The sequence below is a fragment of the Rhyacophila brunnea genome, unplaced genomic scaffold, assembly GCF_057557595.1.
Source record: "Rhyacophila brunnea isolate RB1 unplaced genomic scaffold, BYU_Rbru_1.0 scaffold_15, whole genome shotgun sequence".
NCBI lineage: Eukaryota > Metazoa > Arthropoda > Insecta > Trichoptera > Rhyacophilidae > Rhyacophila > Rhyacophila brunnea.
In genome coordinates, this window is record NW_028232806.1 from 22,238,752 (window position 1) to 22,255,160 (window position 16,409).

General features: G+C 33.0%; 2 protein-coding genes across 3 annotated transcripts in view; one reads left to right on the forward strand and one right to left on the reverse strand.

Moving 5' to 3' along the window:
- LOC147075037 (endoplasmic reticulum metallopeptidase 1-like) overlaps positions 1–16,409 on the forward strand; it is a 426,619-nt gene that overhangs the window by 298,677 nt on the left and 111,533 nt on the right. The gene's annotated exons all lie outside the window — the stretch shown is intronic.
- LOC147075046 (ADP-ribosylarginine hydrolase CG2909-like) lies at positions 2,320–16,373 on the reverse strand. Of its 2 annotated transcripts, none has more exons than XM_085942829.1 (11): positions 16,283–16,373; positions 14,034–14,186; positions 11,969–12,088; positions 11,589–11,726; positions 9,452–9,654; positions 8,138–8,334; positions 7,809–8,049; positions 6,285–6,422; positions 6,094–6,144; positions 4,983–5,106; positions 2,320–3,457 (listed from the first exon to the last, which is right to left on the reverse strand). In XM_085942829.1, exons 2-11 carry the CDS (start codon positions 14,171–14,173, stop codon positions 3,280–3,282), a joined length of 1,530 nt encoding a protein of 509 aa, XP_085798955.1. In that variant the 5' UTR covers positions 14,174–14,186; positions 16,283–16,373; the 3' UTR covers positions 2,320–3,279. The 2 variants fall into 2 exon arrangements, with proteins under 2 accessions (XP_085798955.1, XP_085798954.1); XM_085942828.1 differs by lacking the exon at positions 16,283–16,373 and adding an exon at positions 15,751–15,883.

Here is a 16,409-nt window from a genome sequence, read left to right on the forward strand (position 1 = left end):
ATTGGCGTCCTAACCACATAGTGATGAATTTTAATATAATAATGAAATAAATCAAAATGATACCTACGCTTTAACAAGGATAGCTTTATTTTTCGAACATTTAAGCGTCAATTACATTGAGCTTCTTTACGAGCTGTTTGTTAGCGAATTTAAAAGCGGGCGATTCAGCTACTGCGATTTGATGATTACACACAAAACTTTTCATTCGCTGAGAAGCCACAAGCCAGCGACTATTTTGACAGAACGTAGTTCGTTTTTTTACCGGGAGGCTGCTACTGCGCAGACGCAGTAGGCCCACACGCCGGCGTGTAGCGTGTAAAGTTGACCGGCTTTCAACTTTTCTCGGTAGAGTGTTTACAACCTGCTTATTAGCTTGTTCGATGATTACACTGGGCGACTTTACAGACAAATTGTAAATTCGCCAACAAACAGCTCGTAAAGAAGCTCAATGTAATTGACGCTTTAGATTGCTGCGGTAAAAGTTATTCATTTTGTTTTTAGACTGAGCAAGAACCTAACCTAATCAGTCAAACGGTAAACAACTATTTCTCATAATAAGTATTTTGATATAACGCTAAAATAAATTTGAGTTAAATTAAATAAAATGCGAAAAGTAATGAAGTTACTTACAAAGATTGGATGCTACCTACAGATAGTAAGGGGCAACTATTTTAATTTGCATATAGTTGGTTCCTTACTTACTGACTTACATGTCTTTTTTCAAATGTATTCCTCTGGACCATAATGTGTCATCCAAGTAGGGGTTCCTCGAGATTATACAATGTGCTCCAAGGGTTCCGCCAACCGAAGAAGGTTGAAAATTACTGCGGCGTAGAGATATAACTACATTGGAGTCGCAAAAAGTTTTTTTGATTTAATACATAACAGTGACCATAAACAAAAAATCCACACTCATGAGACATAACTGTTTTTAAGTAAGTATATTAGTCTATGTTGTTTTCCATTGTATCATGATTATTTCTATCAAACCTTTTCATGTTCTTTAATGTACTTCTAATTATTATCTTCTTTCGTGTGCCGTGCCAGCTTCCTCCAATGTTATTTTATGTTGCTCAGAGTAGGGTCCCCTACATGCTAAACTTCTGTCCATTCAGGGATGTCTTTCTTTGAGCCAGTAGGTTCATAGGTTCATATTCTGATGACTACTCTGCATTAATTATTTTACTCACCGGACAGCTCAACTCTCTCAACTTGTCCGTGTAATAGTGACTACAATACACTGAACCAATAAAGCTTTCAAAATAAATAATCATTAACTTGCAGAGCTAGGTGTTTCGCTATCCAGGAAGCGCCAATTGTTCGACTTTAGTTGTATATGTATTTGTTTAACTTTAGATTTGACAGGTCTAAAATAAATAAAAAATATTGTTTAATGTTGCGCTTCGTGGCATAGGAAAAGTTGCTATAAATTTTCATTTAAATATTTGAATATAATTTTCTTTAGTAAAAAACTTGACAAAAAGTGAGTGAGACAAAAAAAAAAAAACCGTGGTATTAAGACGTATAATATAATATATATGGCGATAGTAAAAAACTAAATAAGTAAAACATCTTCTTGAAAAAGAAAGACGTAACAGGTTAGGAAGGTATGGCATCAACCCAGGCAATAGCTTCCGGCTTGACCTGGTGTATCCTGAAACTCAAACAAAATTACTAAGTTGCTATTCGTATCATGGCCCCCACATCCTGAAGCGGACCCCCAGGCTAGGATCTTTAGCGGCCCCCCCGACCCATCGCTATGGATAAAGGCAGTGTGACACTCTGCAGTAGCATTTTCCAAATCGTCTAGGTATGCGGTAGAATTAATGTGTACCTACCCATATTAAGTGTTTTTTTGTATATTTTAATAATTATCCATTTGAATTATGGAGTTGTACCGGACAACCACATAATTTTAAATAATAATATTATCGGAAGGAAAATGCAGGCGACTTTTTTTACTATTAATGCAAATTTGTGATGTGTGTTTATCTCACTTATCTGGTCGACCCGCCTCGCCGGACCCCTCCTGAGCCCGGGCGCTCAGGCTAGAGCCCTGTCAGCCCCCCACCCTTGTGGGGGCCATGATTCGTATACAAAAATATTTTTTAGATACCCAACCTACAATTTCAAAAATTCGTTGTAAAACTGAACTAGATTCATACACCGATATATATCACAGCGGATGTATACTTTACAATATTTTGTATTGCTGGAGAGCCAGCATTGATTAAATACGTATGTAGTAATAAATTAAATAGAAACTAATTTATTGTTATATTATATTTATAAAAATAATATTATCAAAACTTTCATATCACGTGTGTGCTAAAGTATAATTTCTAATAGCACTTATTTACATACTTCGGCCATTCGACTAAATACAATGTTTACAGAATTATTTATCTTAACATAATAATAAATAATATTTAACACAAAGCTTCGCAACCGGTGTGCCATGAGCGACTGACAAGTGTGTCGCAAGATATTATCATGAATAAAATTATTCAATTGTCTACTCAACGCCGTAGTTAAACAGCAAAGTTTTATAATCATTGAGCTGAAAAATGACACATTTTTTACGCAACTCATTATTCTTGACGATATAACCGAACACTAAAAATCTAAATGAACTTAATCAAAAAATGATAACACCAAACGAAAATAATATGTAGCAATAAATTAAGCTTAAAATTTTTAAGTATTGATCCAGATATTAAAATAATGTGAAAGTATCTCATTGAAATAATTGATTAGGTACTTATCATTCAACTTTGTAATTATTTTTAATGGTGATCTAATAAAAATATTCAATCCAGTTTTAATAACGTGTTTCTCTTAGTTCTAAAATAAACCGATAATAAGCACCTGTTTCCACCATAACACTATTCATTGTTGTGGAACATACCAGTCAACATGTAATTTTCATACATTTATATAATTTTTGTATACATAATATAATATACTATTACAAATTACTTTTTTATCATGACAAATATGCAAAATATGTTAATTTTAGAGTTTGAAAAACGTATTCTTCAGCATGCCGTCAAAATGTTATAATTAATAATGTGTGCCATGATGCAAAAAAGGTTGGGAAGCAAACATTAATAAAATAAATTACATGTATATTAATTGTCTCTTTGAGAGATATGTACCTAATAGTATGTTAATCTATCTACCTAAATGATAAAATATTCAATAAAATTGATATTGTTTAGTTATAACTGCCAGTATTCATTAGACACAATAAAAATTTCATAAAATGGGACGTGCCCATTAAGAAGTATTCAACATGTCTTGAACATATTCGGAGACATGTTTGAGTCCGTGTTGTCCGGCCACATGCAAATTGGAGCCGCAGACGAAGCGTTTGTTAATGTGGGAGTTGTGCAACTCGGCAATTTGCGAGGAGCACGCCGCAGCTGGGTCGCCAGATGTCATCAGGCTTCCGAACCTATTCAACACATAATATAAAAAATAATTATCCAAGGAAGTGGAAAACTAAAAAAGGAAATTAATTTAGGGTACTGTTTAGTAATTAAATTACAGATCTGATTTCTTCCCGTGTGCAGGTCATTAGACAGGGCTAATATGTTTATTGTGTAGTGAGCAATGGTGTAGTGCTAAAAAAATATATCGGAGCGCTAAATAATTGTACCTATGCTTAGTATGAGATTAAGTTATGGGAAAAGTGAATCTAAAATGTCACCTGTTTTTCGCTTAAATCTTGTAAATTCGTTTAAAGTCGAATTTTCTTATCTGAAACAAATATTGAATAAATTCGCCTGAGGTGCAATTTTGTTTCCTGTTTATGAACGTCATTCCAAAAATTATACCCACACGGTCAAAAAACATTTCGTAAATTAAATACATTTATATCTCACTAGACTGCGAAATCTTTAATAACATGAGACCTGGCGGCGGCGTCCGTGTTGTATCTTGTCTATGGTTTTCTATTTCGAAGTATTGTAAGTGCTGAAAAACGAGAGAAGGGGATGTAGTTCTCCAAGCCAGTTAGGCAGGGCAATTTTAAAAAACTAACCAACACCGTGTAATATTATGTATTCTTAGTTCAATGAGGATAAATAACTATAACTAAAAAAGTGTGCACTATTTTTGACGGATCGCCCATAGGATACCAACACTATTATGGTTTGGTTAGGCATGGTTTAATTGATTTTTAAAAACTAACTAACACTACCTGCAATTTGTAATATTAGTTCAATGAAAACAAAGTTTAGTTTGCACTATTTATGTTGAATCTTAACAGCCTACCTCCACCATTCGCCACTGGTACCTACATACTTACTTATGGGCTAGTCAATTTATGATATATTTATTTTTCTATACAAACCATAACATCATACAAGTAACAGCATTCTATACCTACATATAAGGAAGAACAGTTGAAGTTTTTCTGTTGTTTATAAATGAATTTCTTCATCATCCTTGCCTAAATATTTATTTAATGTCCTAATGTAAATTATATTCATGTAAGTATCCTACATATTTGAAGATGATATAAAATTTATTACTGAAATAAAATCTTAATGGTACAATTATTACCATTTAATTCAATTCCAGAAATAAGTTTTTCTAGTTGATAACTATTTTGGTTATCGCATCATCGTGTCTTGATCAATAGTGTGAGTATCAAAATGGCTGTCAATTATCTAGTTTGTGGAATATAATATAATAAAAATTATATGTATATAAAATAGAATTCTATCAAATCTTAATGTGATATTATAAATATGAAAAGAAATAATAGTATAAATGAGAATGTATATTGTATACTAATCATCATCAGTCAGGGTCGATCCACTGCTGGATGAAAGCCTCCTCTAGCTCCCTCCACTCTTCTCGATCCATAGTTCTTTGCTGCCACGACGTACATCCACCGAACTATCATAATGGACATCATACATTTTACAGACCAAAATTGTCAAATTAATTAAACATATTATGAAGTCACCCACCAAAATTCATTTCCTGGCTGTGCATTTCCATCCCAAGCATATGTCTCCACTAAGAGCTTCCCAGCATGTTCTCCCATCAATTTAGCAGATGGCTGCCTCTTTGATAGGTGTATCTTTACTCCGCCTAAGCAATTGAATAAAATACAAAAACGTTAAAGAAATTCTTCTCTACTAGATGGAGCCTAAAAATATTCACATGAAGGCGGAGAAAACGACTCGGGGTCTACTGTTTCAATTAGCTGCACACTTCACTATGTATAGTCGGTCATTCACTTGTATCCATCAAAAAAGTGAAACCCTGATTTTACATTTTAGAAGGGATTTACGAAAAAAAAATTAAATGAAGGAAAACGTAAAAGATTAAAAATTTTAAATAAAATATATTTTTTATTAAAAATCATACAAATTGGTTTGGAGCGAGTCGAGAATAATTCTTTTCTTTTGAACCAACAATCTTTTTCTTCGATGAGACACAAAATAAAATAACAACAAACTTAAACTTGGTCTCGGCCACTGCAGTCATGAGTCATGACGTCTATAAATAGTAGTGTGTCTGTAATTTATTTCAATGATGTCTTGCACTGAATTGAATGTGTTCAAATAAATTGAATTTTTTATTTTTATAGGTACTTACCTACTTATGTAATTTTACTAGAGAAACTAAACGCAAATAACAGAAAAATTTGAATTTCGGGCATGTAAAATCAAGGTTTCACTGTAGTTTTAACTTTAAATGGAATAATGTTGATGACTGAAGATGAGAAACAGGCATAAGAGATGAATCATCGAACAACTTAAATACCCAGTAATTATTCAAGTAAATTATTCAAGGGAAATTCACAGATCCAACAGAACATGTAAAGCCATTATCTAGAGAATATTTAGATGAACAATCACAAATATGTCAAATTCGTATGTCATTCATATTGAAAAGTGAAAATAAATATGGTCCCAATTCCAATTTGCTAACTTACAAAGTATCAATAAATTTTCCTCAGACTACCAAATCTACCACACTAAAGACGTTCCAGAAATGCCATGTTTTAATACTAAAATTTTATAATAATATTTAAATATCGTTAGAGTCAAACTATTAGATGTAGTACCATACCTAATGAATGTTTTTCGATTTCAATAAAAGTGCCGTCTTTGGGAAGTATATCTGTAAAAAAAAAAATGTATGTTTCATAACAAATCTGTAACAACATTCTTTATTAAAATTTAATAATTATTTCATTATAATTCCAGGGACCATTAATAGAAATTAAACAATGTTATTAGAAATTAGGATAATAAATTTACCATTCGGGATTTCTCCGAAGTATGAAAAGTCTACGTCTGAAATGTTCAAAAGATGTGGAGCGAGATACCGAATCCTTGCAAGAAAAATCTTGATGAATTCTTGGTTCTGATGACGGAATGCTCTCCATACTCCGAGACCTATGTGGTTATTGAAAAAAAGAATAAAATCATCAAGTCAAGCTTATCGGCAAATAATTAGATATGGCAAACAGTGGCGGCTACTCTAATACCATGCAACGCACTATCTGCATTTTTTAAGACATTGCTCAACTTGTCATTGTTATTAATATGTGTATTATAGGGCGAACACATTACCATTACGTCACGTGCTGTCACAGTAAGCTTGCTTGAAAAAAGTGAGCAATGTCGTTTTTCTTGGTATTTAAAATATTATAAAACTGATGCTCCCTCCCATCCTATAGCACATTTTGAACCAAAAACAAGTATTTTCAATTAGCAAAATCTGCCGAAATGGCCAGAACAATAATGGGGTCACCTCACGCTACATCACTAACCGCACGAGTCAGTGAATGTTTTTTTTTATTTTCTGCATGTTTATACATTTTCGACTAACATCAAAACCACATGCTCTATGATGTCAGTGGTTTGCTCTTGGAATTTTTATTAGATTATTATCTATGTCTCGTGTTTACACATATTGTGTATGGTCAGCTGGTTGTGTTCTGTTCAAAATATTATTATCTATGCATGCAATATCGCTGCATATTTTTGACATACGCACACGTAGAAACTGTTAAAATTAATTGAAATTTACCATGAATTAAAAATAATTCAAAATAACAATTGTAAAGCATTGTTGTTGTCACCTTACCGAATTTATTTTTGCGTTATTTTTGAAGTTTTCGTCTCCAGATAAGACATCGATAAAATTAAAGACCTAAAATGCCATTTTTGGATGCTTTTTTTTTCAAATAAATAGATGCCGCTATAAAAAAAATATTCAAAAACGTGCTCAAAAATGAAAATTGCCATACGTAATTTAACTATTAATAGTTGCTTGACCCGAGGTTTGTCGTTTTATATTAATCTATATCATGGACCCTTGCTTTTTTCGCTTTTTATTTTATTGATCAATAACTGTGAAAGCAACAACAGTTTCGATCTCGTCTTCCCAATCCGAAGAACTACTTAAGTTGGCAATTTCCATACTTCAATTTATAGAGATAGTGATCATTCAAAACATATTGCGGAATGACGAAACCATTGACTAAATTTATCAGCATGACAGCACGCAGTAGCGAAGGGTGGAGTGGTGTTTACATTTGTAAATTGTAGTCTTATTTCATTAAAAACAAATACGTATGACTGACAAAGTTTAGTGTGCACTATTTATGGCGGATCTTGACAGCCTACCTTCACCCTTCGCCACCAACAGCACGTGACATGACGGTAATGTGTTCGCCCTTATTACGTCATACGTGCGGAGAGCGATTCCATTAAATAGGATTAAGATAATAATATTATTATTTACATAAAATAAGTAAAATATTTTTAGGTAGGTACCTATTCCTACGACATGCAAATACGCGTGACTTCCTTTCGTCTTGGCCCGATTATCGGCTTCCAGAAGAGCACAATCAAAGGGAACCGATAAGTGTTTTGAATAAATCACATTGTCAAATAAGCAGATGTTTTCTTCATAAACGTATCTCTGGTTGTATTTATCTGCGTTTGAGTCCTTGTCTTTGGAATCTGATTCTTTTTTATAATTATCAAGTGCTTCTTTGTAAGTCAGACTCTGTTCCTGAAAAATTTAAATGAACACTGTTAAATAATTATTGTCATTCGATTTCGCTCTCTTATAGCAATGACAAGAATGAATAAATGCTTACGCCATAGAATTCCACCCAAAGAGCTCTCCAGCGCGATTTAACGCTTTCTTTCTGGCCGAGGCCCCGTATTTTGTTGGACATCTTATCAAGAAGTGTCTCATTCTTCCCGTAACCGTTGCTCCTAGTATTCTGCTTTTCACTCAGGATGATTTCCTGATACTCCATCGTTTTGACTTCGAGTCTAGTGCCAATGAGACCTGAGTAAAAAATAATAATCATTTTATTTTAACCCAACCAAACCTAAACACTGGTGACTTATTTTACTCCACAATCCATGTAAATAAAATCATAAGGTCAATAGAGGCACTAAATAGTTTAAATGCTAGAAGATGTCAATGTTTAGCCACAATTTTTTTTCGCCTCTTACGTGGTGTAAATGAGTACTCTGCCATTCTTGGTAGACTTGTTTGTCCCTGATAACTATCTTAGAAATCGCGAGCATGTTGTTTGTTCTCCCAAGGTGCAGAACTAACCTGCCATTGGTGATGCCAACTGGGAGGGCAATAACTCAACTCGCTACAAAATCGCTTTGGATATTGATATATTCCACCTACGTGAGAATGAGTATAGGTGGGCATTGTTTTATAAATTCTTAAAATAGGGTCCACTTCTCATCACGAGCGCCTCAAAGAGTATTAAGGGTCAATAGTTAAAATTTGTCATATTAATTTTTAAGATTTTTTCTATTAGTTATAATATATTTACTCACAAGTGTTTTCAGAATTATGTATGTTCAATAATTGATGAGTCGAGGATTAAAATGAGCCAAGAGCATAGGTAATAAAGTTGTGTAAATCAACTTCAAAGTTAAATATGCATTTGTGAATTCTACATAACTATTTTCAACATTCTGTAAATGAGATCTTATTCTCAAATGATCCATTATTATAATACCATCAAAATACTTTTGTGATAATCGCAATCAATTTTACATTGTGTGCATTTTACTATGTATTTTGGCTGAAATATTGCAAGTCAACTTTACTTATCTGATGATTGCATTGCATAGGTGATGGTGTTCTCAATGATCACAATCAACCGAATTCAATGTGTACATTCCTGATGGCAATGATTTTACTTGTGTGATGATCATATAGTAAATATGTGCATTATAATACAACTGCTCATCAAATCGTATTGATTTTGCGACAATATTTTTTCTATTATTATACGTTTATTTTTATTTAGCAGTCGTATTGAACAAATAACAAAACAAAAGAAGATGTTCGAAACAAAAATGGCAGTTTCCATTTTCGTAAAATGTTCATCACATAATCTATGCAATAATAATTAATAATATGTGCCTACACATACCTATAATAATACCAGAGGTTTCAAACAATTCGGATAAGGGCTCTACAACTCCGTTGTTATCTCTGGCGCCATCGTTGATGAAAGCAGTTTGGCCGCTCACATACAACATGGCTGACAATCTCAGTTCATCGTAACTCAGGCAGTCGCTCAAAATTAGAGGCCATGATTCATCGTCAGTGCCTATTTTGTTCCACCCTAGGAGCCTGAAAAGATTTAATAAAAATTTACATTTCAAGAAAATGGGATTTTATCACAAATATAAAAATATTATAATGTTTGAGATTTTTACGGTGGTCTCTGTTGGTACTTCGCTAAGGCTTGTCACCGAGTGATGTGGATATATTATAGTATTTTTAAGTGAATTCTTTTTTACACGCGATACATGAAAATTCCCAGAAGAGTGAATCCCGCTAACCTGCTACGAAAAGCGTTGTGATTTAATCGACAAATGAAATAAAAAGTAAAGACAGCGGGCGGGATCAATCCTAAGACCATTCGATTAGCAAACAAACACACTGATTACTCAGCATTTGGGCAATCAGGTAGGTGACAATTTTTATATTTATGACGTTCCTTCATTGACCTAAATTTCTAAAAGAAAACTAATATTGTAGACACAAACCAATAATGTTTAATGTTTAAAAATAGTAGTAGGTAAAAGATTTTTTTCTATGAGTAATTCACAAGATTTGAGAATGTAACATTCTTTATAAAATGACAAAGGTGTTTGTCCTTGAAATCTGAGGAATGTCTACTTTATTATATAAAACGGGTAATGCTTTCTCTGGGTGGCCAACAATGACATTAATATGGACGAATCATCTGGAAAAGAAAATGACACTCACTTTATTGTCGGGTCTGCCGAATGGCATAATCTGTCCTAACACCATTACAATAAAGGTAATATTGCTATAAATTCCTGATGCTTTTTGTTGGGTCTGCCGAATGGTTCAGTTCGAACGGGTTCGCTCAAATGAACATTGACATTAGAAATACTGCTCTAACGCCATTACAATAAAGGTCATATTGCTATAAATTCCCGATGCGTGATATCGCATAATGGAGATTGCGTGACGTCTACCTATACATGCGAATGCGCAAATTTACTTGCTAGCTACTGTATTGAGTGCGTCGTCCATTAATAATGTCATTGGTGGCCAACCAGACAAGAAGTCCAACTAACGAAGCTGTAGAATTTTTTTGGCGCAAGTTTGATTTCTGGTTCGGCATTAGATACTTTTTTATAAATATTTTTTTTTAGTGAAATAACTTTTATAAAAAAGTAAAAAATAATATTTTATGTTCAGTAAATTATGTATCAGTAAAATACTGAAGAAGAGACAAAATTCAAGTCCCGTAAATATGGCTGTCCCAGGGCGTTTTTTTCAGTTAGTACCTAAAATATATTAGTCTATGGTGCTATGCTATGGTTACCTACCCAAGCCTACCTTCCTTCAACAGGTACCCTTTGCCACTGGTATATTATAATTTTGCAAGGATTAAAAATGAAAAATGTTTCATGACAGCAAAACTATAATTTTTAGATCTTCATACTTCAAAGATGGCAATATTGAACATATATAATTTTGAAAACACTTTCTGAGAGAGTATATTATAACCAATAAAAATAATCTTTTTTTTGAAAAAAGTAAGTCACCCCGACGGGGAATCGAACCCCGTATCTCCCGGGTTAACGCCCCATCCGTTGCATTTAACCAATATGCTACGGTGTGACATACTAATTGCGACAAATTTTAACTGTTGGTCAATTTTAATACCTACTCATCAGCGTTCTTCCAAAACTTCTTTCAAAAAAAAGATTTTTTCTATTGGTTAAATATACTCTCTCAGAAAGTGTTTTTCAATATTATATGTTCAATAATCAGAATGATATATTCTTAAATCTTGTGAATTATTCGTTGAATAAAAGAAATAGTTAACTATGGCAATATTAGTTTAGACCCCTCTATAGACTAATATACTTTGACCCCTGTTAAAGTAGGGGGGTTTCAAAAATTGCACTCACTCCTTAACTTAACATAATCTACGACTTCTTGATTTGAAAGGAAGGAAAGAAACAATCTACACCTAGCCCCCCTTACGGAATTAATGAAAAGTAACACCAAAGCTGTCTTACCCGGATTCCTTGTTCATAAGTAAATACCGATCTGCAGCCCCCACAAACATGACTGCCCTCTTCTTCAGTAAACGGTCAACGAATTCAATAACGGACATATCTTTGTACAGTTTTTTCTCCATGTTAGTTCCATATTCTCTGTAATCAAATGAAAATGTCAAATTATCGAATAAATTTTCAATGCCGCATATTCATGCAACGTTTTTCATATAACAAAGTTGATCAACTAGTAAGTTGAATGTTGTACTTGCAAGTTGATTTTGTTGAAATGTGGCTCCCACTTATCAATTGATTTTTACTGTCATTCAACCAGTTGAATGTCAAAAATGGCTACTCGAGAACACGACAATACAAGGATTTATATTCTAGTGGACACCTACCCTTTATATATGAGAAAATTACACATTAATATGAGTACTCTTTCGTGAATGAGAGGATAAGTTGAAATAATATTTCCTTCCAGAACATGTTGTCCGACCTTTTCGCTCAATGAATGACATCTGAAAAAAAATTATGATTATTTAATAATTTAATCACTTTATGACAATAAGTAAATATACCACATTAGCATGAGGTTCAATAGTTTTAATAGACAACTAGACATAATCGGAGGGGCACCGAGTAAGAGACAGCAATGTAATATTATTCATATAAATCGATGGGTGATTAACACAAAAATTTATCTACAAAAAGTCGACTTTTCAGGAGGCAAAACAAACTTTTTTTTTGTTTCAGGAGGTTTTTTTTAACAAAACTAAGAATGATAGAAAGATGAAATTTTCAACTTCTTAACGTATAATCATTTCTCTTCTAAATCAATTGAAAAAGAAATGTAATTTTGATGATCTATATTTAAAAAAAAAATACTGTTTTAATAAAAGTCGACACACTTACATTTACGTGTTTGTGTGTTTTGTGTAAACGTATCTACAAATTGGGAAGTTTGAGTGGAAAAAATATTTTTTTTTCAAGATTAGACTTTCTGGCAAAACTAGTATGGATAATAAAGTTCTTTTTATGCATCGGAATGATTTTTTTCCCTTTCAATACAGTGAAAAGTTTTTATAGATTCATCATACCTGATGTTCATTATTTATAAAAAATGGGATATCGTCCTATGTTTTTGAGTTACCAAATATTGTCTTTTTATTTTTATGTAGTATTTCTTGAGAAAAAACTATGTAAATGACTTCAAAATGAAAAAGAAACAGTTTGACAGTTGACAAACAAGGCGATACGTTTGTGTGTTTCTAAACTGTCGGAAAAAAATCCATAAACACAAAAATGTATGAGCTGATATGTTTTTGTGTTAATTTTTATGAGATACGTTTTAGATTATTTGCTTACTCATAGTATATACGGAGATACGTCTTTGTGTTACAGATAGAACCGTTTATAGTGAACAATTCTGCATACTCAACTAAAAAACACATTTTTTGTAGATAGGTTTTTGTGTTAATCACCCATCGAAATATAGTTCACGATAGCATCCGTAGGAATAATAATTACACTTGCCCCGCCTAATTTCTGCACACTATAGATCCACCAGTATAAGTTGTCCGCTAAGTGAGGGCGCCACAAATGCTAGCATTTGACATATCACTCAACACTTTTTTATACTGTGATGAGCATCATTCTCAATTCGAACACTTGACGATTTATGATGGTAGATTTATAGAAGAAATCTCATCTGTACATGTTAAAGGTTAAATAATTATCATTCCACTATAATAGCATTCATTGATCAATGTCAGTTTGAGAGAGTTTGGAATTAGCTATTTCTAATTTGTGTAATTTGATCCAAATGAGTGTTTGAGCTGTTTCCCATTTCATATTAGGTACCTCTTTATACTCTCTTTGTGTGTACACTATTAATAAAATTGTGAAGAGAAAAGAAAGTTTGAATTAGAAATAAATTCAGTGGAAATTAATAATTGTAACTGCAACTATATACTACACTTCGGCATTATTATGTAGTGTAAATCTTGTAAAATTTATAAAGAACCATTGATAACTGCAGTTGAGTCAGTAATCATAGTGAACATAAAAAGTGGCAGCCATTGCGTGAATAATAAAATAAGAATGGTAGCTGAGCTGAGACGTTAATATTCGTGGAGTTTACCAACTTAACTATGTTTCATACCTTTGCTAAATAATTTCAAATGTCATAACATTCAACAGAGATAACATATAAGACTCCTTCTACTTATAGTGCAAATTCTTTAATCCATACATAATATTTAGGTTTACCCCTTGGGGTAATATTATGTACATGTTCTCCTGTTGCTGACCGCTACTCTATGGTGGGCGGCAATACAATACACTGGAATAACAGCTAATTATTAGTAATTGACCGATATCCTAGATGCAAATTGTTTAGTCAGTTTAGTTACTTTAATCTCCGTGGTTTCTAGGAATTGGTTTTGAAAATATATTACCACTTACCTGACAGTTTCAATGGGAAATGCGATTGGAAAACTATTGCTATTGTTGATAAGTTCATTTAATACATGGACCACAGTTGAGCCTAAATCAGGCTTGCTTGCTGATAAACACTGCTGCAGAAACGGGGCTATGTCCTCCATTATAATAGTAAAGCTAAAAAAACACAATAATAATCATATTATGATGACCCTCAGTGTAATATAAACAGAGCAATACCTACATAGACAATCTTAACCGAATTTTTATATACTTCCTATTAATTCAAATCTTATCTATTAAAAAAAATGAATTCAAATATCTGTTATAGGGTTTGTAATCCCACACTACAGCTTAATCCTGAAGTCTCGGAAGTTTTAAAAGGATTTTTTTACGAATAATAGCATAATATAGGGTCTGGGTGCCGCATACCGGTCGAAAAATAACAATTGTCAACCAACTAGGATATTATGAATCCAAGACAATCCACACGTTATCCAAGTAAATAAATTCAGAAAAATATACCTGCACACCTCGGTGCTATGAACTTATATCAATGTTAAGTGATGAGTAATTAAGTTTGTTGTGGTATGTACACCACACCCAACTTACTGATAACAAAAATAGACTTTTTAATATAAACAAATCTAACCGCAATACTGGATAATATGTGGCAAACTGATTTGGGAAGTGTATACATAATAATTATGTAGGCAGCAGTAGTAGCATGCAGTGACTTTTGAGACCATTTTTATCAAAACAGTTATTTGCATATTAGGTATCTACCTATTAAATAATCTTTAGTAGAACTGGATATCTTTATGTGGAGAATTTGTGTAGAATGCAGAATGTATTTAGGAAAATAACATTACTTATAACTAGATAAGTAGGTACCTACATAAGTAAAAAAAACTATTTCCATTTTTATTCACCAAACCATTGATTATGTATTTTTATAGGTACACATACAGAATAAACAATATGAAAATATTTTTGATCGATACTTCAATAATTTTCTTTCGTTATGTTATTTTGATGCCGATCCGGTACCGATTTTTTTAAAATCCTCTGCTGACAAGCATCATTTGATGTCAATACTTGAAAGTATCGATACGTTGATACTTTATTTCGATATGACGGTCCTGAATGCTTTATAAATCAAAATATATTGCTAAATTCTCATGTAAGTAGGTACCATCATATTGCATTTAGACTATTCAGACTTCGCTACTGCTCTACAAAGATGCCGCAGGAAACGTTCCATGCATTCAACTCATACCTATTACTTTGGTTACGTATACAGATGAATTCAACATTTATTGTAATTACTATATTCTTCTTATTATGTTACCTACCATCAAAATCTAGTTTGATCTAGTTCAAGGCTGGCTTTATAAATTGTCCCAAATAATATTTCAGCTTTACCCCGAAAGTGAAGTTCTAATTTTATAAATTTCTGCTCTAGTTTAACTTTAAAGTAATATTAACACAATGCTTACGGGCCCTTTTAATTAATTTTGTAATTAACATGTTAATTTGCATTTGAAAAGCAATTAGCAAAAACACAATTTTGTGCGGCCCGTAAGCATTGGGTTAATAGGTGTCACTGGCACCTGTTTAAAGAAAACAGTACCTCAGTGACGTCCCGTGGGGGTAGGCAGATTGAGTGTCGCTTGGGGGCGGCAAATCGAGGAGAATCATTTGGTATATATAGAAATAGCTAAGTAAGCTGAGTACCTACCTACTTAATAACGAAGATAATCTTTCCTATTAAAAAATGAGCTCATTGGTTGGAAACAAAATGGGGTCTTTTTACTGGTTCTCCGCCACCGGCCGCTGTCATCTGTCAGTGAGCGCAGTGTTGCCAACCGAACTATAATTATAGTACATTTTGGTTCGCGTACTATTCGAAAAATATAGTACTACTTCAAAAATACCACAATTTTGAGGTTTAACAGGACTGTATTTTTTTCGTCGGGTTCGCGATGTCTAGTTTACTTCCGTTGCCGTTCGATATCCTTGGTGACCAGAAACGACACGAGAACGGATGATAAAAAATAGGGCGACATTATGGCCCTGCGCAGGGGCGGCATTTTGTCTAAGGATGTCACTGCAGTCCGTAATACGGAAATCGAAATTCTTTACATTGCTAAAAACGTATTTGGAAAACAAACTGGAAAAGGTTTTCACTTAAAATCTTAAATTTGTAACAGTATTGTAAAATGCAACTCTGCACTCTGCAGCCAAGTGACTTACAAAAATATTATTATTACCTATGCAGTCGCAAGTGACCATGAATGAATTTTATTCGTCTTTATCTCTTTCTTGGAATGAGGAACCAATTATTATTTGTTTATTGTTGATAGTTTTCCTTGTTCAGTGTTACTATCTCCAAAATAC

Bases quoted from the DNA above. Each gene is read 5' to 3' on its own strand.
- LOC147075046 (XM_085942829.1), bottom strand. From the start codon at position 14,173: ATGGAGGACATAGCCCCGTTTCTGCAGCAGTGTTTATCAGCAAGCAAG. The intron at 11,727-11,968 runs GTAGGTGTCCAC...ATTTGATTACAG, and splicing joins AATTTTCTCATATATAAAGG to AGAATATGGAACTAACATGG. The intron at 8,050-8,137 runs GTAAGCATTTAT...TAAATTTTTCAG, and splicing joins TTTGGGTGGAATTCTATGGC to GAACAGAGTCTGACTTACAA.